This window comes from Anopheles arabiensis, chromosome 2 (genome assembly GCF_016920715.1).
Source record: "Anopheles arabiensis isolate DONGOLA chromosome 2, AaraD3, whole genome shotgun sequence".
NCBI classification, from domain to species: domain Eukaryota; kingdom Metazoa; phylum Arthropoda; class Insecta; order Diptera; family Culicidae; genus Anopheles; species Anopheles arabiensis.
The window spans coordinates 3,977,707-4,002,709 of record NC_053517.1 but is presented as its reverse complement, the minus strand read 5'-3'; the positions used below and the strand labels follow the sequence as shown (position 1 = coordinate 4,002,709).

At 44.6% G+C, this 25,003-nt stretch overlaps 1 protein-coding gene across 2 annotated transcripts; it reads right to left on the bottom strand.

The window, feature by feature from the left end:
* Nucleotides 1-95: 95 nt before the first annotated feature.
* LOC120904938 (neuropeptide SIFamide receptor-like) lies at nucleotides 96-24,827 on the bottom strand. 2 transcript variants are annotated; one of them, XM_040315458.1, is made up of 8 exons: nucleotides 24,282-24,827; nucleotides 6,213-6,646; nucleotides 4,213-4,394; nucleotides 2,100-2,244; nucleotides 1,863-1,974; nucleotides 900-1,100; nucleotides 699-810; nucleotides 96-616 (listed from the first exon to the last, which is right to left on the bottom strand). In XM_040315458.1, exons 2-8 carry the CDS (start codon nucleotides 6,533-6,535, stop codon nucleotides 273-275), a joined length of 1,419 nt encoding a protein of 472 aa, XP_040171392.1. In that variant the 5' UTR covers nucleotides 6,536-6,646; nucleotides 24,282-24,827; the 3' UTR covers nucleotides 96-272. The 2 variants fall into 2 exon arrangements, with proteins under 2 accessions (XP_040171392.1, XP_040171402.1); XM_040315468.1 differs by lacking the exon at nucleotides 24,282-24,827 and adding an exon at nucleotides 22,194-22,633.
* Between the last annotated feature and the right edge of the window lie 176 nt (nucleotides 24,828-25,003).

Sequence of the window (25,003 nt, the reverse complement as noted above, 5' to 3'; positions counted from 1 at the left end):
CCCAACTTCAAAAGTGAGCGTAAATAGTAGCGCATTATCTGGTTCCCGCGATTAATGATTTTTAATTCTTAGAATAGTGTAACTAGCTTCCCCCTCCCCTTCCCTCCCCTCCCCCCGTCTTCGCTGTAGATTCAATTTTAAATATGTTATGTACGTTTTACGTAAGCTTTTGTTTGCATATTATCATTGGCAAAATTTGTTCGGCGCATCATCTTTTTAAAACCGTAGATGGGCGTGCTGTGCTTCTTATTGTGCTGTCCAAAACGAATATTTCAATCGTGCGTTCCACCATTGGGCACGTTCAATGGCGGTGCCGTTAGTGGCACACGCAGCGTGGAGCAGTGCTCCCGGCCAGTGTAGTGCAGCAGCGTTTGGTGTTGCTTGCCGTTGCTGAACGAGCGCACCCGCCGTAGGTACAGGTCCTTCTCCTCGAGGCGGCCCACCGTGGTCGGCAGGTCCCAATCGTCCTCGTCGGCCGTGCAGCAGCTATGGAACAGCTTCTTGAAGCCGGCCCGAAACTTGCGGTTCATGAATGCGTACAGTATCGGGTTGATGCACGAGTTGGATGCACCGAGCCACTGGGCGACGGGGAGAATGTTCAAGATGAAAGATTGAACTGTGTTGGAAAGCGAAAAAAGGGAGGAAAGTAAAAATGCATCTTAATAAGCTCGCCCCTCATATTGTCGGTCGTGGCTTACCCGTTTCATCGTACACCAAATCGCCGGCAAATTTGACGAAGCAAAAGATGGCATACAGCGGCAACCACGAGATGGCAAAGGTGATGATCACAACGAACACCATCTTTATGACCTGCAGGAGCGAAGAGATGAGAAAACCGGGCAAACTGTTCAGTTGGCACAGTTGGCAACCGAGACGGAATAGCTGATAGGGTTGTTTACCTTCACCTTGCTGCGATTGAAGACATCGTTTTTGCGGTTTATAATCATCTCGCGCGGCAGATTCCGGTAAGCTACATTCTTCCAGATGATGACATAGCAGATGGATATCACAATCAGCGGACCAAGGTAGCAGAAGAACAGGTTGGCGAACAGAAAGTACCAACTTTCCGATGCCGGTGTCGGCCACAGCTCGGTACAAATCTGTGAGAATATGGGTTAATAAAGGGTTTGAGCTTAATATATATTTTTTGCCAGCGTCAAAGTTGCTAAACGCTTGTAAGATAAGTTAATTATCAAATTTTGGAGAGTTTATCCTATCGCTATAAGTGAGCTTAATTTTAATTAAATTTTAGTATCCAATTCCGCAGCATGTTGGTGGGCTTCTTAGCGAGACACAACCAATAGGGGTATTTATTGTACCAGCGTGCGGTTTTTGGCTATCCATACAAAAAAGTAAGTTGCTCGTATGTATGTCTCGTGGGTGTTGAAGCTAAGAATGTATGTGCAAAGTTGTCTATATACCCACGCCGTATGAAGCCTAGAGCTTACGGTGTTCGCGTCGTTCGCTTGGTTAAATCGCTACAAAAGCATCGTTGCTCGCGGTCTTCTCGAGACTTAGTGACAGGATTTTACGACGACCAGTTGATTAATCTGTTAAAGCTCAGTAAGAACGACCGGACGGGTAACTTTTCATCAAATTAAGCTCTTCGTAGTCAGCGCTTTTGTCAGCGTTTGTTGTAAAAGTTGGGTACGTATCAGAATCGTTGATAGCAAGCCTTTGAAGGGCAAGTGTAACTGAGATACTGTCTGCCTTGGTGCGCTTTTTTATGGACCACTAAGTGTACAAGTGGCAATGAAAGTGTCGCGATATTAAAGCGCGCGTACGTAACCTTGAACGTTGAAACGCACCCCCCCTACCCCATACTCACATACACCCCCTCCTCCGAATATGAACACTCTCACCTGCGCTATGCTTCCGGGAATGCCGATGGGACGCAGCGTGAAGACGAACAGCCAGGGCAGGTTAATGCTCAGCGCTATAAACCAGATGATGGTCACAATCAACCGATACTGTCTAGAGGAGAGATAGAGAGATAGAGTAGCGCAGCAGGCCGTAGAAGAATCAGAACGCGCCAAAAGAAAAACTGAGCAAGCGCTGCCAAAGTAGAAGGGAAGCGCGCTGTGTGTATCGCGCCTTACCTGGTCGTAATGGTGCCCGAAATGGGAAACGATATCGCGAAGCAACGTTCGATGGAGATCGCCATCAGCGTGTTGACGGAAGCGGAAACGGAAACGCCTTGCAGATAGGAAACACCCTTGCAGAAAAACACCCCCAATATCCAAGCTTGGTGGTGGTGGTGGTGGCGATGGCGGTGTACGGAAGATCGTGAGCGTGAGACAGAAAGGAGTAGAACAGACAAGAGATGGATGATAACGGGGCTGAAGCAAAAAAAAAAAAGAAAGATAAAGAAAAAGAGGACGAAAATGTCTCCTCCCCTCTTGACGAAAATTACATTACCGAACTGGTGTAATGTATGATGTTACGCTTGGGGACAAAGAAGAGGCACCAAATTTGTTGGGATCGTTTTTGTGGTGGGTTGTGGTGTGTGTGTGTACGTTGGTTGTTATACGTGTTGCTGAAATGCTGCTGCTGCTGCTGCCTTTCGATGTCTTATCCTCGAGGGGGGAAAGAGTAAGTTTTGCCTTCGCGTGCCAACATTGGGCGTGTGAGACGATGAAACCATCCGTCGGCAGCAGCAGCAGCAGCAGAATGCCCGGTGGTATTGAACAAAGGAAAATGTTTTCCTTTTCCCTTTCAAGATGTGTTGTGGGTGTGTGTGTGTGCGGTTAAATGCGGGAAAGTTTGGCCGAACTGATAGCAAGCGCACGCTGCAAGGAGAAGAAAAGTAGGAAAAAATAACGGTAAAACGGTGTAAGAAGCGCTTGAAAACTACGAGGCGCCTCCATATTACTGTGTGGCTGTAAAGGAAGGACGAAAAAAAAGAGACGAAGCTCACAACATCAAAGTAACACTTGAAGTGGCGCTGTGTGTTTTGCCTACGTTCGGGGACGAGTGATATTGAAACACGGGTTTTCGGTAGGACGGCTGCTTCAACGTGCGGTCTTGGCCAGAGATGTCACACCAGGAAGGGTTGGTGTGGAGAGACCATCCTTTCATCGAGCGAAGTAGTACCACCATCCTGCGCGTGTGAGTATTCTGTCCTGTCTGTCTCATAATACATTGGGAGAAACTATGCTCGAGAAGCTGATCGGTTTGACAGCACTGTAGGAAAGCGTAGGAAACGGTACAATACATAACGTGCTAACTGTATCACCATCGATAAACGGTATCCTTTACGGCAATGCCCATGTCTACAATTTGTCACAATCGATGCTGTGCCTTCATATGGTGGCTTCATAAAAGAAAAGTTTTTACTTTACTCGATGGAATGGTTGATGGGCCCCGTAATATGGTTCCTGGTTATTGGTTTTTTGTTTTGTTTTGTTTTTTTGCCTCCGTGCTCGTACAGTATGTGCACATGGTGGTACACCGGCTTTTGGGATGGAAGAGCCTTTTTCAGCAGAATTATTCATTAGATGTAAATTATTCGGCAAAAGAAAAGAAAAAACAACCACGGCCGCGTTTGGAGTGGTTTTGTATGCAGAATTGTTGCTTTAAAACCGTCTGCGCCTTTGCCCTGCGGACGTGCAAGATGGATGGCTGCAATATAGTACACAACGGACGCCCGCCCTGGACGCGTTATTTATGTTTCAATGTTTCGTAATTATACTTTATTCTTTCACCGTAACACGTTGATCGATTCTATTTTCAGCAGCGGCGCCGGCTGGAAAATAGTGTTTAGGAACCACGTGGAAAAAAGTACGTAAATGGGACCATCCCCTCAAGGGAAATAAATCAATCTCGCTGCTTTTTTTTCCTTCCTCTGTATTTGCGGAAGCTGGCCTCGATTCTTTTCATGTGTGTGTATGTATGTGTGGAAGTGTGTGGAACGCGTCATCGGGGAGGAAGGTTGTCAGCAGTCAATTTAAAAGTCAATATATTGTCCAACTTAAACCAAACCCGCCGCCATTCCCGAACAGCTGGCTGGGGGATGGCAAACTTTCCCGGTTCTAAGGATGGCAACAACAACGACAAAATCCCCGTTGCCCCCTGCATTAGCTCTTATCGATTGCCGGCTAAAGGACCATAAATTTGATCCACTTGCTCCCTGACGCCGTGACTCCTGTGTAACGATACATGTGCCCCTGTGCGTGTAGTACTCCGGGGAGCAAGACCGGGTTGACATCTTACCTGGGTACAGATTCCCGATCAGCGTAAACGGTAGGCAGAGAAAATTGACCAATAAATCAGCGTACGCGAGATTGACGATGAACCGGTTGGTGGGCGATCGCATCATGGTGCTTTTCTTCACCACGATCACGACCGAGATGTTCCCCAGCAGGCCGAGGATAAAGACGAGCGCATAGGCCACCCTGGAAGACAGAGAGAGAGAAAGAGAAGAAGAAGACAATAGGACCAATAAGAAAATCTGAGGCAAGTGAGCTAATCAGCTTGGAATTACTGTCGCGCGAGGTCGGGAATTATTGTAGCGCTTTTGAGCTCCGAGGCTCCGGAACCTGATCGCAAGTGGGTGAAAAAATGACATGTAATAAATATCTTCGCCGTCCCGCCGCCGTTCTTAAGGATGAAGAATTGGGCGAACGTTAATCCCGCTTTAGTGGCTCATCATCCGTCTCGTCCTGTGACGCGGGATCCTGTGAGTGAGTGAGTGTTGAGAGTAATTGGCGTGGAATCAGGTCAGGCGGTTAGGATTTAGGCGGGAGCCCATCGCTATTTTCGGTACTTATTTGTGTGCTGTGGACGCCGGGAGCTCTGTAGGGTGAACCGGGCGAAGAGGCCTGTTTCCAAGATTTTGGCAGACAGTTTGACCAACTTATAATGGATCGTTGGAAAAGCCGTCTCCGTATGGTGAAGCCGCCCGAGAAGAAGCGGGCTAATGAAAATCTCGTAGCTTTAATAGGTGTTTCAGACGTTTATCACTTTCGCAATCACATTTTGCTTCTTGAAGCCGGTCGTACGACAAGAATGGGCAATTTTTGTTCTGTGGAGCTTCAGTCAAAAAGACAGTCGGAGAAATTATCAGTCGCTTTCTCTCAACAGTCTTTGAAGTAAGCATTAGTCACACTTAGTATCATTCACTTTGCCATCTCCATAATTCCCCCCACTGAAGGTTAATATTGAAAAATATTGAAAAGTTGTCAATCTCCTCGTCCCTGCCAGGAAGCAGGGGAAGGAAGTCCTTTTATCGCCGGTTCGAGGACAGGCGTGAGGACGCACTCGATTGTGTGGCAGGGAGCATTTGATCGTTTTTAGCATTTCCGGGCGCGGCGAATAAGTTATGGACGAGTGAAAGTGATTCGTGTGCGTCGCGCTCTCCTGCAGCGTCCCTCTCGTCCGGCAAGCACTTCCGGGCGACGTTTTTTGACAGCCGTCAGCCGCACTGGACCCATTCCGGTGACACTCTTCACTCTCGATGAGGCCAGCGACCAAACGAGGCGAAAACGAACAAGCGTCTAACGTTTTAAGGGCTTTACGTGAAATGTGTTATGATTTATCAAAAGTGCTCTTCTGTATTTTTTTCCACGTCGAGCGAGCAATGAACTCATACACGTGTGTGAAACGAAGAGAAACGTATTGGTAAATTGAATGAACGGTACGCTTTTCTCTTTTCTTACTTACCGGTCGCTGCCTCTGCTCATTCCCATTTTTCTTCCCACTTAGTGAATATTGTGCTACACACTGAGCTTTCATTTTCCGGGCGACATTATTTCTGGGGGCAAAAAAGGCTCCCGGAGACCCATTTCAAACATCCCGTGGGACGAATCACCTTTCCATCCGCCCAGGGAGCCGTTCGGGAGCATTTAAGGTTGCCTCTTTACGTGGGCATTCATTCCACCTCCCTGTTCCCATGGCAACGCGCACGTAGGCTGGCACAAAAGCGCGTCACGTAGGATGTTTCACAGTGTGTATATAAGATGTTGCACGTTAGAAGCATGGGAGTAGGACACAGTGAACAATTTAAGCAATTTTGGGGCCGAACCCCGAAGCCAAATATTTGGCTTGTGTGTGTGTGTGGGTGTGTTTGTGTGGGAAGCTACGGTCAGTTGGTGTCTGTCGGTGTCTGCCTGTGTCTCGTTCTTCCCCCGAACCGGCGTATCAATTAATCAAGTCTGAAAGTCAATTATCAATTGGAGGCTCGCGCGTGGTAAAACTTTTTCCATGACACTTACGTCAGTAGCACCGTGCCGAGCACGCTGTAGCGTAGCTGGTAGGCCGGATCAATCTCGTACTCCCCGTCGAACGTGTCGTACTGCTGCGGTGCGCTAAGGTTAAGATAGCTCCAGGTCCAGTTGTGCCGCGGTGCCGGCGTGGTTGGGCGCCCGAAATCGGACTGCAACCGTTCGCCCGGGGGATTGGCGGCGGCGGCGGCGGCGCCGGTGTAGTTAATCGCACATCCGAGGCAGCGTTCGGCAAGCAGCGTTGCCACGGTGACGACGGTGGTCGACATGGCAGATGGTGGTTCCGTTTCCGTGCTGTCATCCGGCGGGGACATCGTGCGGTCAGCGGCGTGTGCGTTCGTCCACGTTTCGGCCCGCTCAACGTCCGGTCGGTGCCATCGGGAATTGATTTATGAAGCAATGAAACCATCCGACCGAATGAGAACCTGCAACGAGAAAACGGGCGAACGGCGGGAGGCGGTGCATTAGAGAAGAGCAGAGCAAAAAAAGGAGGTTCCTCCAGTGAAGGTTAAGGGTTTTTTTTGCGGTGGTTATACTGCTGCAGATATTACTCGTCCAACTGGCGGCAAACGGATGTTTCTGCTGCTGCTGCTGTAACATGTTGGATCTTTTGGGCGGAGATCAATTCCTTGGAAATGGGGTGATAACTCTACTAGCCTTGGAGATGTGGTGAAATTGAATAAGAAGAATATTTAGAGCCTAGGCGGAAATGGCTTGTCTTTAATCTTCTACCAAAAGCTGAGCCACCAAAATGGACAACTTTCTTGGTCATAACTAGATTAGTTGTACACTAGTCACTAGTTTAACACGCTTGTTTGTATTTGCTCCGACTTGATTTTCCCTGCCAATCATAACGAGAGTCATAAACACCAACAGTAACAGGCACCAACGGCTGGACTGTTTCAGTGAGCTTAATAGTTTGTCGATACACATTCTATAAATATCTCCCTCCCCGGTCGGCCAATCGCGGGAAAAAGCGGCCGGAAGTAATGGTGCGACTTCAGTGGCGCAAATCAACTCCTCGATAACTATCGTCGTTATCCTTAGTGGGGCTTCTAGTTTGCGCACACAAAACGCAAGTGACAATAACGGGCAAATTATGCGCCCGCCAAGCAATAGAGTAAGATTTGTTCTGTCGCCGGAATGGAACATCGTCCGAAGCGGACGGAATAGCATTCGGTGGCATTTGTTTGTCTGCCGGCGCTCGATGGTAGTGTCTAACCCGAAGGACTATGTATGGCTATTTTCGGGCCGTGGCCATGTTCTGAAGATTAGACGCGTTCCGGGCGACCCGAAATCTTTGATCTACCGTGTACCGTAGTGTTCAGCCCCCCGGGGAGGGGTTTTGCTCCTGCGGATGCGTCAGAAAGAGAATGGTTGAGTGTGAAGGAAAACATAATTTCTACTATTTTGTGGTGCGTTTTGAGCAACGGAAACCTTCCAAACAAGCAAAAGAGGAGGAAAATAGGAAAGCAAAGATTCAGACTGGACTTAACAAACGCAACCCTCATTATGTCCCAGATAATAATAGTCGATGGAGAGGAATGGCCAAACATGGTGGAGAGTCCGGAGCCTCCCTTACAGCGGTCCCTCATGTGATTCATTCTTGGCTGACCTTGAAATGAGGCGTCACATGCTGAATGTAGGGAGTGTTAGGGACTTTGATGGGAATCCCGGTCCCCGAAAATACGACTCACAGGGACACTTTGTACAATGCTGGGGAAAAGACAGGCTTAAGAAAAATCGGATTTCGTATAAACAGCTTACGGGAAGGAACAGTATTCATTGGCCGTTTGTCCGGCACGTGGGAGCATTTTTAGCCCGGCGGCGAGCCTTTCAAGTTCAATTAATCTTAGTCGGGCTACGACAACTACAAGTGTCCAACGGGGGAAAAGAAGCAAAGAAGCATCTTAACAGTGAAAGTTTATCACTTTGCCACCAGAAAGCAGGATACTGGAGTCGGTGGCTTTTGTCCGAACCACACCACCAACCTCAAAGCGCCCGCGCCGTTATGTTTGATTTTGGTTTTATTTTTCCACAGTTATGTGTTTACCCCCGAAGCCTTTGTTGGTTATGGTTAATTTGGTAGCCGCTGGTCGAAGCTACAGATGAATGACGAGCCCATTTTTGGGCCTGTAAGCAGCAGTGCTTTAGCATTGTTTCGAGCATAAACATCTCGGTCGAAGAAATGCGAGCATTTACGAGGGATAATGTGGTGGAGGGAAGGAAATTGACCGCAACCAATGAGTTGCTATATATTAGAAGACACGTTTCGTTCCAGTTGGGTTGGAGTTGATTTGAGCGTGTGAATTGTAACTAATTCACAATGACCAACCATGATTGGGCTGTTTTAACGAAATTGTTTGCATCATGGTTTGTTTATTGGTTTACATAAACTCGCACAATTCAAAGCTTTTGCTTTTTACCACTGTTTTCGGAGCCGAAATCGAGTAAAGCTTTCAAGAAAATGAGGAAAAAAACAATTTCTTCCAAAAAACCCCTAAAAACCAATCAAGAATCGTTGGTCTCGTCGGTTGTGTTTTTTTCCAGAATTATGAATCAGTCTGTGTCAGGTTTTCATACGTCCTCAATGCCAATTTCTTCGGTCAATTCGTATTCAAACTGAAACAAAAGTCATATGAATGTAGAGCAGATGCTGGAAGGAATTTCAATAGCGAAAAAAGCTTGCCAGCGCTTCCGAGAAATGAATGTGGCTGCATAATAATGTTCTGTCACATTTGGCCTTCTTTTTGTCCTGTGTCCGGGTGAAACCGAACGAAAGAATGTGTTTTTCCCGGCATCTCTTGATGCTAATTTATCGATGTTATCATTTACCACGGTCAAGTTCAATGGCAAACGGTCCGCCACGGCAAATGGTGGCATGTCGCCTTTTCGTTGGTATGTCTGAAGCGCGGTGTGACGGGCTAATTGAATTTCTTGCCTGCAACAATCCGTGCCTTTCTTGGCTTCGAGAGATACACTTTCCGGCGGGTGGACCTTATCGACAATCAGGACTTCTTGGAATGTTTAGAAGTGCGGCAGTAAAGATAAAGTAAGAGAGAAAAAAACTTAAGTGGCATATTTCATGCTGAGCAATTCCCGTTGCTTTGTTCCCTTCTCGGTCGGTTGATTAATCCTCGGCACGCTCTCGTACCTACTTGGCCCAAGGGAGGGAAAGACGCGGAGGCGTACCTAACCCTGACCTTGGTTTGAATTCAATCAAATGGGTTGGTGTTTCCCATTCTGGCCGTTCGAAATGATCACCTCAATTCGACATCTTTCAGTACGGTCGGTTGGGCGGGGTGCTGGGTATGTTGCTGGAAGGTATTTCCTTTTGATAAATGGCCACACCGGAAACATCGCTTAATGGGAACTGGGAGCAAGAAAAATCTCCATGAGTGTGGGCGGTGTTTAGGGCAGGGTTTTTGCAAAAAGCAAAAAGCAAAAAAACGACACGTTGGTCGACGAAACACAAAAAAGGGGAAGAAAACCCTCTGATTTACGGGAATCGCCCACGTAGACTCCCTAAGGAACTCGCCATGGTTCCCCGGTGGTGGTTCGGCGTGTGTGCGGCGGTGTGCGTGAGTGGTAGGTGCCTCGGTGGCGGTGTGTTAAGCTGCTCGTAAGCTCACGTCCTGGACATTTATCTCCGACGATGATCGAAAGCGATGTTACTGTTGGATGTTGTACAGGCTGAAGTGGATGCGTGCTGTTTTGCGTGTTATGTTTGTAATGTGTCCAGTAGATTCCATTAAGAGCTTCGTCGATTCAAAATGGTCGATATAAACTTCGAAAAAAAGCTCTCTTTTCTGTTTTTCTGCGGCACTTGCAGAACATCATCCTATCTTGTCAACATCTTGAACTAGACGCATATTTATTTTTTTTGTAAAAATATTCCCCAACAACCGTCTGGTCGGCGGTGCGTATGTTTTATTCATCAACCAACAAATGCGGTCAGGCCAGGATAATTTGGTACCATCGGCACAGTAAACTCCTGGAAGGATTGCGTCGAAACGCACCTTCACTGAAAGATGTTTTCTTGTGCCCTAATGAACATCTCCACAAACAACATTGCCAAGCGTTTGCCAGGACAGATGGTCGTTGCAATCACGATAGAGCTAACCATTGCCACAAAAAAACCCACAAATAAAGCCAAACACAAACACTCAGAGGTACTAATTTGTTCCCAGAAATGTGCCAGGTGTTTGTATGAAAATTGATTGCTCCCATTCAACAGCTCTGGTGATGGTGGGTGATGATGATGCTGGTTAGTGGCATATGTTTTAGCACCTAGGCCCGTAAAGATGAAGATATTATTTCCCGCGAAAGAAGTGAAGCGCCCGCCCCTGGCGCGATAAAAGTCAAGCTGTTCAAAGCGAGTTTGGGTAATGGTATCAATTCTTTAACCACCGACCCGGTGTGGTGTGTTTCGTTCGCCCCGTTTGTGTCAACATTCATGAGCCAGAGATTATATGGATGTAGCAATGTGAGGCGTTGAAGAGGAACTTGTTTTGTTGCCTTTATTGTCGCCGCGTTTATCACTTTCGATTTTAGAAAGAAGTGCTCCCTGCTGGGCGTTCAAAAAACGTTAGCAACCGGCGATAAAATCGGCTGTGTAAATGCAATCGCATTTTATTGTGCAAACGAGGCAATTGGTATGCTTTCGGAAATAGAATTTTTATTTTCACTGCAGAAAGTGATTTGAAAAAATTGGGTAGGTTCCTTTGGTTGTTGTTGTAGGGGACGTTGTAGACCTTTCAGTCCGTCCTTTTTCGGGTTTCCCAGGATAGGCATTTTATTTACTTACAGTGTTTTCTTTTTGGACTGTAATGTTTGTCTACTACTGTGACCTTCGTGTGGGTAATGTAGTAACTTGTCCCTTTATCCGCTAATCCAGTCCGTCCGGATGGATGGTAAATGATTTTGACTTAAATTTTGAATACCGAGAATCAAAATGAACCGGAAAGGGACTCCCCCCGTTTAGATGGTGCAAATTTTCCAGCGTTTGAAAATGTTGAAATCGTAAAGATGAGTTCTTTGAACTCCAGTTTTGTAGCCAGAAATGGCGAAACCTCCACGGCATGGCATAGCTCTAGGCGCAACAATGATGGTGGGCGAAAGATAAGAAGAATTATTAATGGTAAAAATAATTAAACAAAAGGCAACGGAAAAAAGGCAGGTAGTGATGGGAATGCTTCCCACCAAACCGATGGAACTCTATTTCTCTTGTGTGTCCTGTTGTTTTTTTTTGCTTTGGAAAATTTGAGAAATTTATGAATGTCCCACGCGCGCGCGATTTCGATTGCATTGGACCTCTAGTCCTTGTCCTATTTTTTCTTGTTGGAGATGAACATTTTCTACTTCCTTTCTAAAAAATGAACTGGCAGGAAGCTTTATTAAATAACGCGTTCTTTCAAAGCCTTTGAAAGGTATAATTAATTCAGACGGCGCATTCTGTACGTGACAAACATGAAAGATATTGTTTTTCGGGACGGTGTGAGCAAATAAGGCGTTGGCGCATCTTCTGGGTAACGGGTTCTTTTATTGTATTATTGCTATTTTCAAAAGTCTTCGAATTGGAGTTTCCAAAACTGTTGTTTGTTTTTAAAACGAACAAATCAATTAATTGCTAATGTTGGTAGAGGTCATTCTTCTGGATTTATCATCATCTTCAACCATTAAAAAGAGTGTCCTTAAACAACCAACCAACGAAATGTAGGCAATAAAATCAAATGTAAGTGACAATGATGTCCTGAATGATTTTATTACGGCTAGCTTCTTTGTTCGGGGCACAATTAAAAGAAAATGGTTCGATATCCACACAACACGTCGAATGTGACAGGCCTAGCCCATAAAGATGTACTTAATTTTCGCACGTTTCCTAGACCGCACAGTATCAAATGCATGTTTTACAAGCATAGGCATTAAAGAATTCACTAAACCAAACCCCACTTCAAGCCCGTTCCATTATACCACAACTTGCTCTCTTAACTTCGGTGTCCGTATGTGTCCTTTAGGAATCCTTTTCCGAGCGAACGATTTTCAGTCCATTCAAATCTATCTGTGGTTTTTCTCACAATCTTTTTTTCTCGGTTACTCCGTTGTCTTATCGCCATCGCCATCCGTCCGAAGGAGCCCGGTCCTTTACATGTATCGGTGGCAAACCGAGCACAAACCACTTTTGAACATAAGTCATCCGAAGCTCCGGGCTTTTGTAGCGCAGTGCAGTTTTATCACCCGGGTGTTTTTTTTTTCTTCTTCTTCCTGTAGCCCGGTTAACTCCGACCGCCGGTTAAGAGTTTCCCTTTTTCACTTCCGGCGCTCTTGCTGGTTTTATTTTCATCCCTCGAACCGAATCGAAGGACACAAAAGGATTCTACAATATTTTACGCTTTTCGGCGTGCGTGCGATTCGGGCGTCAGTCAGTTGGTTGGGGAAGTATCCAACGAATCTCGGTCTTTGTCGTCGACCCGCCCGGAATCCTCCGTACCCGTTGGAATCTTACGCACCGCACCTACAGCTAACGCTGCTCGAGTATGCCAAAGGGGGGACCAATGGAAGGGGGTGGAATGTGGCTGCTTCCGTTTCCATCAGGACGATTGCCCCTGAAAATAAATGAATTACTTCGTACGGATCGCTACTCGTTTTATCTCGTCCCACGGGGACATCCTTTCTGTTGCGGTGTTTGTTGCTCTTGAAACAACGCGCACCCTGTGTGACCTGGGCGGATGGCGAGATGGAGTGTCACATTCACTTTTTTTTGTGGTGACTTTTCCCCACTCAGAAGCACATTCACACCGGAAGGGAAAGGTTGCGGTGTGTGTGTGTGTGTGTGTGTGTGTGTGTGAGTGCGGTGTTTATGGGAAAGGCGATCTTAAAAACCGCAACCATTAGGAGTTGCTGCCGAGCGGATAAAATCAGTAAGGTTCGGGGGTGGTTGTTTTGAGAACCTTTCGGTAAAGCGAAACCCGAGCGAGCCACTTAGTCGGTGGTTTGCAACGAGGACATTCCGCACTTTAGTGCTTTTGCCGTCGCAACGTCGTGAGTTGCTGTGCTGTCAGAGTTGGGATGTGTTTTTGACAATCTCCACCTCATCGACTCCTGACATTGACTTTGAAATTTTGGGGAAGTTATTGCGTACAAGTTAAATGGAGGAAGATACACAGAGATCAATTGGACTACATAGTCACAGTGTGGAAGAGAAAGAAGTTTATTTTTAATTTGTTTTACTGATATGATGTAATTGACGACTGGACTGAAAGGTATATTAAAAATTTATCACAAGTCAATAAAAATGTAAAAAAATCTGAGGTTTGCTAGAAATCAATCTATTTGGTATGTAACTTCTCAAAACTGAGCCATCTGTCCTTTGATTGAAATACAAAGTTTTGTAAAATGTATGACAACAGTGCAGATTATACATTATTTCACTCGATTACCCAGAAAGAACATAAGAACCTTGAAACAACAATGAGAACTGAACGCTTCCAAGCTGTTGCCAAGACTGCTGAAGAGCCATGTTGTTGAGTTTGAAGTTTACTGGAATTATACAACGATACAATGTACTAGTTTTGAAGTGTGGTGTGGTTATCGGGCTGGTTTCAAATGACTTCATTGCCTTACACTGAAAACCATTCGGTTCAAAAATAAGCATCTATAATGTAGTGGATAAAAGTGCTTTCGCTTTTTAAATAACCCTCGTGGATTGTTTATAGCCCCCAACACGGAGATTATTGTGGCTAATGGGAATTTATATCGATACCCGCTCTGCTATTAGCGCAACCCCGGACGGCTAATTAATGTAGTACAACCAATAATAAACCGCCTGCCCTTGAACTTCAAACACTGAGCCCGGTGTTAGTTCCGAGGAAAACATGGACCGTAAAGCTGCTTAGGCACACTTCAATTTCATCATTAGTCGCGTTACGGTAGGCGTAGCACGGAGACGGGCTGTGCCCTCCTACGGGAAGGAAGATGTCCAGGCATTCGGATGGCTAATTATGGAATCTGTAAATCACGCCAATCCTCAATTTGCACCCGTCTGAGAGTGTCGCTATCGAATCAATTGTCCAGAATTACATCCTACAGTTGTTTTGTTTTCGGGGTGTATTTGTATCGTTTGCCGTTCTTTCGTCCTGTGTAAACATTTTAGCATCCGTTGGATGTGAGAGGAGGAGGGCATCTTGGCGGTGTGGTGTGGGCTCGGAATTGAGCGTCGGAAAAAGAGATCATTTAATTACGGGATACCATTTGTGTGCGGCACTGACAATCTTGTGGTTCTTAGTGACATTGCTGCGTGACAGCCATTAGATGATGGTGGTGCGTAGTAAGAGGTGTGACGATAATTGAATCAAGTGAATGGTTTTGGCCGCAGGAGAGGAAGCACTTTTACGCCTCCCGCTAATTGATAGGCAATCGCAGTGAAAGCGAACTTTATTCTTGGTTTCGGGAAGTTAAATAGGTTGTGGTGGGTGGGATGTGGCTTAGAAGTGCTACGCAGTAGTGCACAGTGGAAGCGCAAACGTGTGCGGAGAGACACGGAAGCGATAAAATAGCATTACAACTTCAAGCTCTATGAATGGCATGAAATTGAATACTTCGGTGACATTGCAAATTTCCATAACCTTTCCTAGGAATCCCGGATCTAAAAGTTAGCTTGTGAATGAATACAGTCGGTCCCCAAATTTGATTGAAAGGCTGGACAAAAATAACGCCCACTGAATGAAAATTTTCGTTGTCATGGCATTTGAGAAAACCTTTTCAATCGGAACGAAAAACTTTCAAGCACCCCCTGTGACACCGTTTGGTTTGGTGCTAGTCTTTTTGACTGGTGTATTGCTTTCGTTCGTGTGCAACTGCCATATGAAAGATGATGAAGGCCTATCAATTATCGAATATCCATCAAAGCGAGTGGCCCGGTGCAAAGTGTCACATCACAGGCTAAGCTAACAGGTCGGGGCGTTGTTTTGGAAACGGAACCAGATGGGGAGCTCACAAGCTCACAGCTAACAGGAACTGTTCCAAGTGAAAAGCGACGCTTTTTTAAGCGGCTTTGAAATGGAAGATTAGGGAAAAGTGTGTATGCGCTTGATAAGGGATGGCAATTGATTGTTTCACGAAGCGACAAATTGAACACTTCAATAAACTTAAAGCCTCTCAAGTTCTTTAATTGAACGTAGCAAGCACGCAGTCAAAGAAGAACTGTAATGTATCGGGAAACAGTTCGATTTTGTAATAGTGCTCTAAAGTTGAGGAAAGCATAAACTTAAGAAATAAGCACATAATATTACTGTAATTTACCAGAACTCAATAACATAGAAAGAGATAGAGGTTCTGAAATAAAATTCGTTTTTGATTGTGCTCAGAATACAGTAGAATACATCTGGTCCGGATCATGCGACAAGATAAGTGAATCGTTTTGGGATCGTTTTTTGGAGTAGAAAAACAAAGAATTCCAACTGCTGGATGAAGGCCGGCCATACATGATGATGGGTTTGATGATACCGACAACTATGGCCTCACAATGATCTATCCAATCTGAAACAAAAACAGCAAAAAAACCTCTGCCAAACAAATGGCGGGTGAAAGGATACATTCAAACAAAAAAACAGCAGCAAAACCTTCTCACATACATCGAATGTGTCTGCCGAATTGGCTACCGACCGTTTTCAAACCAAACCAGAACCAGAAGGACCATAAGAGGATATGCCACTGTCGCTGGGAAAACATATGGCTTCCAATGGAGTGCCTTTTGCCGCCCAAAAGGCGAAATGTGACCGTAGAATGGTGGAAATAAGTGCTTCCGTTAAGAGACAAATCCCTGCACCTCGTGTGCGTTTGTGTGTGTGCGGTGTTGAGGTGTATCTTATCGCATACGCTTCCATGTGCTGTTTTCCCGTTTTTTCCCTAAACAAACTTTGCTTTTTTGTGTGTGCCGGTTGTTGATCCAGCCGCATGGAAGCTGCTTGTGTCGTAAAACATCATAAAGCTGATTTTTATGGACAGAGAAAAAAAACTAAAGCGGGAAAAAAGGTAAAACCATTTACTACAGTCCGAAAGGAATTTTCTTACGAAAGGACAGTTGGAGCGGAGCAAGGAAACCCCCGATCCGTGGGCCAACAGACGGTGTGTGACGGAGTAGAAGGAGTGAATTTAATTAGAGCGAATGAGAAGGGCACACGGTTGCAAACCCGTCGTCAGATAACTTTCCCGAAACCGAGGATGATCGACGGATGGGCACTGGTGTTTGACGATTATGTCGCAGAAAATGATGAAATGGGTATCTTTAAGCGTGAAACGGAGGCTTTTCCGGGAACGAACGCCCGGAATTCCTTCGGGTGCAGTTAAGCTAAGTGTCGAGGCTGGTTTTTCCGCTTCTCGTGTCTGCACGAGTTGTTTTATTCGTTCCATAAGGCGGCGGCATAAGAACTGGTGTATGGCTTTTCGGTGAAAACGAAACGAGACAGGCGAGAAAGGACGACGGAAAAAGGTTCTGAAAAAATAAAACTTCTGCCGCTATCTATTCCATTACCAAAACCAGTCAGAGGTGTGAAAAGTACGTTCGACGCATTTCGGGACGCATTTTTTTGCCGTGCTTTTCTTGAATCAATTTCCCACAAAAAAAAAAACGAAAAAAAAAACTTTACTTTACTGGATTGAACGATTCGGGTTAGCTTCAGGTAGAAGGTGCTGTGCAGTTGTAACGTATCTTGTGAGTAAACCGAGCGTATAAAGAAAGGTTTAGCTTTTCGCCCCCTCTGACGGTCGGCAGTTGTGCTGCTTCGTGTAATCAAATCAGTCTTAGATTTATCGTTTTTTTATGCGTCCCTTTTCATAAGATATTATAACCAATCACACGCCGGCGCCGTGATCTGCCTTATGGAGAGTCTTATCGAGTGTAACAGAATTCAATACAAAGCGAAAAATTCTTGTGAAAAATAGAAATCCTTGTATAGCGAGCATGGCAAACAGTGTACCCACTTGAAGGGACTCCCTTTTAAAGTATGGCCACAATTTTGGGCTCTAATCGCGGTAGGGAAAGCGGTCTATCAAACCAAAATGTGATTAATTAGACCCTTCCGCTATGCTCTAATAGAGTTTGTGGCTACAGGACGAAAACGGAAATCATAATGGCCATTAACAATGTTTTTCCTTCGTGCTAGCGGCATTTTTCCTGATGAAGCTAGAATAAAGTGCGAGCTTTTAATGTTTGGGTTTGGGGCAAACATTTTGTTGGATGTTTCGGTGAGAGACTTGCCAGAAACTTTCCAACTGATGATGATGATGATTATGAATAATGTAACTGCAATCGGTGACAACTGTTGGTTGGGATGATCAAAGTTTGCAAATGAAATAATTCACACGTGACTCATTTTGCTGGCTCACAGCCCTGGTGGAGTGTATTTTTAGTTAAGGATGTATTCAGAATTATTCAAAATTATTATTTTATCAAAACTTTATGAAGTTTGAAGTGGGAAAGCAAGTAAACTATATGCTTCAAAAATGTTAGGAGTAAAAAAAGGAAGGAAAATGATGTAGAAATGAATTAAAGACACAGAAAACTCGACCACAGCACGAACCATATCAAATACAGGATCACAAAGCATCAGGATCAGCGTGAACGTAATTAGAAATTCTTTTCTTGCTTTTTACCGTTTACAGTACGCGTGGGGCGAGCACGTGCTGCAGAAACCTGCAAACGACTTTTGGCGATGAAAGCTCGGCTTTGCTTAATCTTTTGTGCATGGCGAAGCCCCAGTTTGGGCTATTGTAGTGCTGCTTACGGCGAACAAAGTATGTGTTGAAAGAAAGCAACTTGTTTTTTTTTTGGCAGAAAGCGTATGTTGAAAGCTCTTAAAAGTGGGTTGAGTTTTGACAAGATTTATGGCAATAATATTAACAGTGTAACATCAATACTTTTCTTATAATGCTTACTTACGTACTAGCTGAACAAATATTTAACCTTGCCTGTTTCTCAACTAAGAAACAAACATTATTACAAGTTTGGCCAGCATTAACCCTCACCGTCGTCGTAGGCATCGCAGGCCTAAGGCTCTTGCCCCAATTTTAATGAAATAGTCAGTCAAGCGTAAACTAAACTGTTCGCCAATTTTCGAGACCGAACACACTTTATCAACAGTGGCCCCGTGACCAATGTAAACATAAATATCTCATCCTTATCGAGTGAGTGAAATTTTATTAGGACCCAACCTCGCCTCGCCGCATCCATGCGGTATATGGAGTCGCCGGCTGATAAACTGTGCGGAAGCGGAAAATCAATTCCATCCACCCACCCAAAAACCGGCGCTCGTTCGACGGCTGCGGCGAGTTTCGTCAGCTTAATCGCAAAGCTTCTTCTGCTTCTGCTGTAAAGAAGGGAGGACTTCCGTCCAAATGGCTTCAGTTAACCGTAAAGAAAGGAAGAGAAGATAGGACGCAAACAATCGGGGAGGTGGATCAAAACATCGATACGCGCGATCGGAAGCACCGCCAGCATCGATAGCGTCTGGTCGGGAAAATGAGTACCCCACATCCGCTGGGGGTGTAATGATGGCTAACCGTCCCTACTGAGCGGTTATTTCTCGCGGCATGTCTTTTCGGTCGCGTGTAGCTGGTACGTTGTGCATGTTGTATTGTGGTTTGTGAGAAAAATGAACCATTAATATTAACCATCCAGCAACGCGCGCACGCTTCATCGCGGAAGCATAACAGAAACGACCACTCGGTTCGCTTAACGGTTTCATGGTCGATACATGGTGTAGCTGTACGTGGAATCGGTGGTTCAATGGTTCCCCGATGTTTGTCGTTATGTTCTCGAGAACATCGAGAAACATGACAACAAAAACAAGGGAAGGAGGAGTTGTACGGGTGTGTAGTAATGTTATAGAAAGAATTTATCTCTAATGGCACAACTTGTCCAATCAGGCAGCATCGGGCTGAGAGATGTTCGGATAATGTCTTCATTTCATGCCCAATTGAACGATGTCCGATTGAAAGGTTACACTGAGCTTGTGAGGAGCTGTATGTAACGCTAGGATTTGTTGAATTGTGGGAGAAGATTCCTTATAGAATATTTAGCAAGAATTCGTTGTAAAATAACCAATGTAACCAATGAATAAACGAAATGTATTGCTTGCTCTTAGCTTCGCTTCCGCAAAAGTTGTTACCTGTGAGCACATGCGTGTTCTGTAAGCACGTGACTTTCATCCAGCGTTTCGGCTGAAAGCCCGCTCAAATTTGATTTCGTGATTTTCTTTCCAAACACATTTGTCATGAAATGGAAAGATGGAAAGTAAAAGAATAAATCAGCTTTTGAACCTCCGCCCTTTTCAGTATCGATCGCGAACGGCTGTTGAAAGATAAGTTTTCTAACCTTAGCAAATATCGCCAGAAAAATTCGACCCATTCCATTCTCACACAAGATACTGGCGTGAAAAGGGTTCCATGTGAAATGATGCGGGTTCTCGTGATTGAACGTTTGGTATGATCAATCGATTGCCGGCGAGACTGTTGCAGTGTTTGGAGTGTATTTAACGAGTTGTGGAATAATGCCCCAAAGGGCTCTCGCGTAAGTGGAGTCATCGAGCACAAGAGGTATATAGCTATCAACGGTGGATCAAACAGAACGTGAAGTTCGGTGAAAGCAGGATTAGCTCACTCTACCATCACAACGCATGGAACGGGGGACGTGTAATACCACATCGGGCAGGGACTGGATGCCTCTTTTTCATTCTTTTTATGTTCGCCAGTATGTGGCAGCATGTGTGTTCTTTGGGGCAAATGTTTCGTTTCTGTTTTGTTAAAAGAAAACGAGCAAAGTTGAAAATAATGCGAACAGCGTTGTTTGTTGTGCGTTTGACATAACGGAAAGGAAGTTGTCATAGTGACTGGCCAAACCAGAGAGCCAGTCAGCGAAATGAAATCATTGTAATCGATTTAAATAGCATTTCAGAAATAGATATTTCGATAATTGAATGACACTTTTTCGTTCCGCAAAGGTCAAAAATAGGCTTCAAATGTGAATTATTTGAAAAGCGCAGCATTAACAAAAAAAAAGCTCAATCATCGAATGTGCTCAAGCTTTCTGACGGCAAACGATCAAAGTGTCGTAAACAATCGAGGATTATATCTTTTTACGGCACACACGTGTGTCGGCCCGGCAAAGTGTACCTTTTGCTCTGTCGTACGTTTTTACTTGCAAAGTTTAGCTTAATCGTTCTACGGAATAACATACATTAAAATAATAGTCAAACTTTACGCCATTTTCTCACGAACGCAAATATGTGACGTTTCATCGGTGCGATATAGACAAATGAGCCTGTATAAAGAAGAATGTTCCAAAATTCAAATATTTGCAAAAGTCTAATATTTGCTACTAATTTTGGTTGGGTGGTTGACGTTGTTAGCGGATAGAAAAACAACCATTTCCTTCAAAAATCCCTACTGGACCGCGAGTCCAGTAGCGAAAGCATCAGGTGATATGATGTAATCCCCTCTGTATTAGGTTTCCTTCCCAATGGAAGGCTTTTGAACTTTTGCAACCCAAAATGAAGTGGCAGACTGTTGTTTGGCCCGGCAGGAAAAAGCTCCTATTGTTGCCATTTATCGCCGGGTGAGTATTTTCCACTTTGCGTTTGCGAGAGTGGCAGTCAAAGCAGCTTAATATTAATGTCGGTAGCTTAGGTTGACGAGGTCGAACAGAGTAGTGGCAGATAAAATCGAGGTCAAGAATATTGTTTTCCGCAGGTCGTATACATCGTGGGCCTGTTCTGTATGTACATAATAACCTCCACCCTAGAAGCTAGCGAAAGCAGCTAGTCAATAGATGCACAGTCTTAAATTCTGTTTGCTCTGCCCGTGTCCAGAGGACTAAACAGTATCTCCTGGAGTGTCCTGTGGATGCTGGATGCTGGTTCCCCGAATTAATGGTACCGTTTATGGCGCAGCAAAGAATGAAGAAAGATTATGACAATAACAACCTGATTGTGACATATTTAAACCGAAGGTGGCAAATGACCCGGGCAAAGCGGGGGGAGGCAGGAAGATAACTCCAGAACTTGGTGGTGATTTATGTTACGACTTGTCGTGTAGTCAAATCACGCAACGAATTGCTCGAAGGAATGGGAGCGTTTTTCCGTTTGGATTGTTCCATCGTTCTTTCTAGAGTGTTTGTTAATTGCGTGCAAAATTACGTTCCTCTTGCTTCCCATTACAAATACCGACATTTGTGACAATTTCGTGCCCACCAAACATGTGCTGTTTAAATTAAACTTTGTCCTGTGCCTTGATGGAAATAGGGAAAGTTTCACTTCGAAGGCAAAGGTACGCCTAGAGTTTACCCTGAGGAAAAGAATCCTGGGCGTATGGGTGGAATTTTAGCCAACACAGCCGACACTCGACGACACACCAAACATTATGTTACACATGCAAGTATTCATCGTTGCGGTCCGGAATGGGCGCATCAGAGCAGCGCGCCTACGGTCGATGGAACGATGTGGAAAGGCATCTTTATCCACCGATGCTGATTTGTTTTTTTTTTGTTTCAGAGAAAAGGTTTGTCTTTGGTATTCATTGTTATTTTGTTCTTGGAAAAGGTTAATATTATCATTAAAATTGATATGCACTGTACAAGGCGCAACCAATCGATCAAAGTCTCTATCAGCCATCAAATTATCAATTATTGGTTGCTCTTCTACCAGCTAGCTAGGCTCTGTACACTTAACATTAAAATTGATTACAAATATTTTTTTCTCCATCTCCATCTCCATCATTAAAATACAAAATTATCGGACAAATTGTTATAAAGTAATGTTAAAGTATCGTTTAACACAACACTGGTATCCACCACGTAAAGCAGTAACACTTTTTTGCAACAGTAAAGTAACTTTGACAATTCCCAATTAAAATGTCATGTTTTAAATTCACTTTGTGTATGTAAAAAATTTACATGAAAAGAAGCACTGTATATGTTACCTTTGGGCACTGTTAATTCCATTATTAAGCCTTACAATATTCTTGTTTGTGAAGATTATGTATGTTCCTATTAGAAATTATCTAATGCATAGCCACTGTACACTTTTTTGTAGTAATTCTACATATAAGTATGAAAACTGAATTAAACGGCTTTTTGTTTTTCAAATTCCACCTAACACACTAAACACTATTGTTTTATTCGAACCATTGCAAACGACACTGCAGCGGGATTGCAAAAGCTCGCAACAACATCCGGCACGGGCGATGCACTACAACTAATCCTTAAGGTGAACGGTTTAGTTTTGCTCGTTCCCGCTCAAAACGCTCAACGCCAAACGCCAACAACTGTCCGACGAAACGACGACGCACGGATGCTTTATTTTCTTTACGCTCCTCCGTCTGAACGGAGCTCCGCGAGAAGGCACGAGACGCGAGCACGCTTCCGTTCACGTTGAAATCGAACGTTGAAATGAAAGTGAAAATTCTGTCCGTACCGTAGCCCTGCATGCCCCGGATGCCATGCCCGAGATGGAGACGCGCCAGACGCAGGCCGGGAAAAGCTCACCCGAACAGAAACGCCGACGCTTGCGAAAGCTTTTCCTCTCCGGAGCCACCGCTAAACGAACGCCGGCTCGAAGTCGGTGCAGCGGCTGTGTTCGGGTGTGTGCGAGCTGTGAAAGATGTGTTGGTGGGCGTTATTCTCCCTTATCGCGTTGCTGGCTGCTGCTCATGGCTGATGTTGATACCGGCGTTGAGCCTTCTGCAGGGGATGGTTAGATGGAGTGGCACATACCGACCAGAGTCAGTCAATTGCCAAACAGTAAGAGCATGGAAAAAATATACATTCGTCTGTTTTTTCATCGGAAAAGGCGAACATTTCACGGAAAGCGTGTTTTGTTCGCTCGCATCGAAATTGTTGGGCCGGCAGGCCAGGCAGCTAGCTCCTAGCTCGATGGAAAACGTGACGGCTTGGCTGGGGTGAATGTGATAAACATACGGGAGGATCCGGCGCTTGTGTCGCAACGGTTTTCGGGGGCTTACGCCGTATGTACTTTCATCGACTGCAACGGGCGGTTTTAAGAGCATTCTAAATTGGATAGAAGCCGGGACGGGTGTATGGGACGCCTAACAGCATCATTTTGTCAGCTACCAGCTACCAGAGGACAAGTAAGTTGGGCGAATAGAAGTTGCAAATAAATTGAAATCGTGTAAGGATGGGAATGAGAAATGATTTTTCCCAGTGTGTTTCATTTTTCGTAATCAGTAAAATTGGCACTTCTTCAAACAAATTTCCTTTTTGTTCGGGGGTGGAAGGTTATTGTATGAAGAAAAACAAAAAATACATATTTTTCGATGTATCAAAGCATATGGGAAAATAGTTCCAGCTGGGCAAAAATATTATGCCAGCTCATGCCGAACGCTAGAACGCTGCATAGTGTTTGCTTAGGGCTGTGCTGAAGTTAGAATGTTATCTCTCGTAACAGATTGATAAATGGCTCAGCTGGTTTCAGCTGGACCACATATTCCGGTAACATGTATGGGTATAATGGTCTGCCACGTGCCTAGGTAGTTATCACACCAGCTTCAGCTATATCGAGCATAGATGTGGTTAGATAATAGTTCTAAATAGAATCGTGTATTTTAGGTTACGTTGATGGTACTTGTTGGATGATTTTAAAGAGATAGTAAGCATGTCGTAAGGTTCTACTGAGAGTGACTCAATTAGGGGTATTGTTTCCTAGAAGCACAACTAAGCAAATATCGAGCCGTACAGAGCCGAGGTGTACAATAACATGAAAAAGTTAACTTTATATGTTCAATTATGCTGTGTGTATGAATGAAAACGATGATGTCCAGAAAAAGGACAAACGATCTATGTGTACACACAGTTGCATACATTGTTCAAAATCTGGCATTATTTTTGTTTTGAAATTATTGCCAAAATTAATTTTCACTGTGCCGCTCACCTGATTCGAGTGACCTCCTGCCGCCTTGCCACCCAGACCGCTGCAGGCTCATTGAGTTTCAGCTAATGATTTTGTTTGCAAGAATTTGCACAAACAATATAAACTGATGAATTCTACTTACCCAATTTTCCCTTCTGGGAGTGTCCGTTTCGGTGATGCTATCGCCTGTAGCATAGAGTGCGATACTGTCTACGTTTTGTACACCTAACGTTGAACGGTGAAATGACGAACCAGAATGTTTACAATCCCTTCCGAACCCACAAGCACGTTTACCTTCATGGAAGGACTATCTGTTGTGCACGCCGGTTGTACACATTCAGTTTAGTGCTTTCGTCAACTAGGAGCAGCATTCGATTTACAATTGGTTGACCATAGCACGTTGATTCACACCTTAAAGCAGTACAAATGGTTTGCGCAACACTTGAACGAATTAAATCACCTTGAAGCTGATTCGCCAACCTTTACATAACATGAAAATCTGGACACTCTGGAGAGATAGTTCACTCGAGGCTAGTCATACCGCTGATCCATCCAGGTCCATTTTTCCATTCAACTGAACAGGACCTTTTAGAACTTCACCAAAGTCATTAATCATCCTAACATCACACAAATAAACACTACACACTACATACTGCTTAGTGCGTGTGTTGTAAGCTTGTAGCAGAGCAAACCCCTTCACAACAAGCAAACATCAAATCCCGGGAAAAGGTTTTTTGTTTATATTTTATTTGTTGTGCTTCTTGGGTGATCCAAGTTGTCATTCCCGATTGGTCCCGGCGGACAGTTGACATTAATCTCAATTGTCGTGTCATGCGTCAAAAGATGATTTGAGTGGACAAAATA

Bases quoted from the DNA above. Each gene is read 5' to 3' on its own strand.
- LOC120904938 (XM_040315458.1), bottom strand. From the start codon at position 6,535: ATGTCCCCGCCGGATGACAGCACGGAAACGGAACCACCATCTGCCATG. The intron at 2,245-4,212 runs GTAAGATGTCAA...ACCACCACCAAG, and splicing joins GATCGGGAATCTGTACCCAG to CTTGGATATTGGGGGTGTTT. The intron at 617-698 runs GTAAGCCACGAC...TTTCCAACACAG, and splicing joins TTTGGTGTACGATGAAACGG to TTCAATCTTTCATCTTGAAC.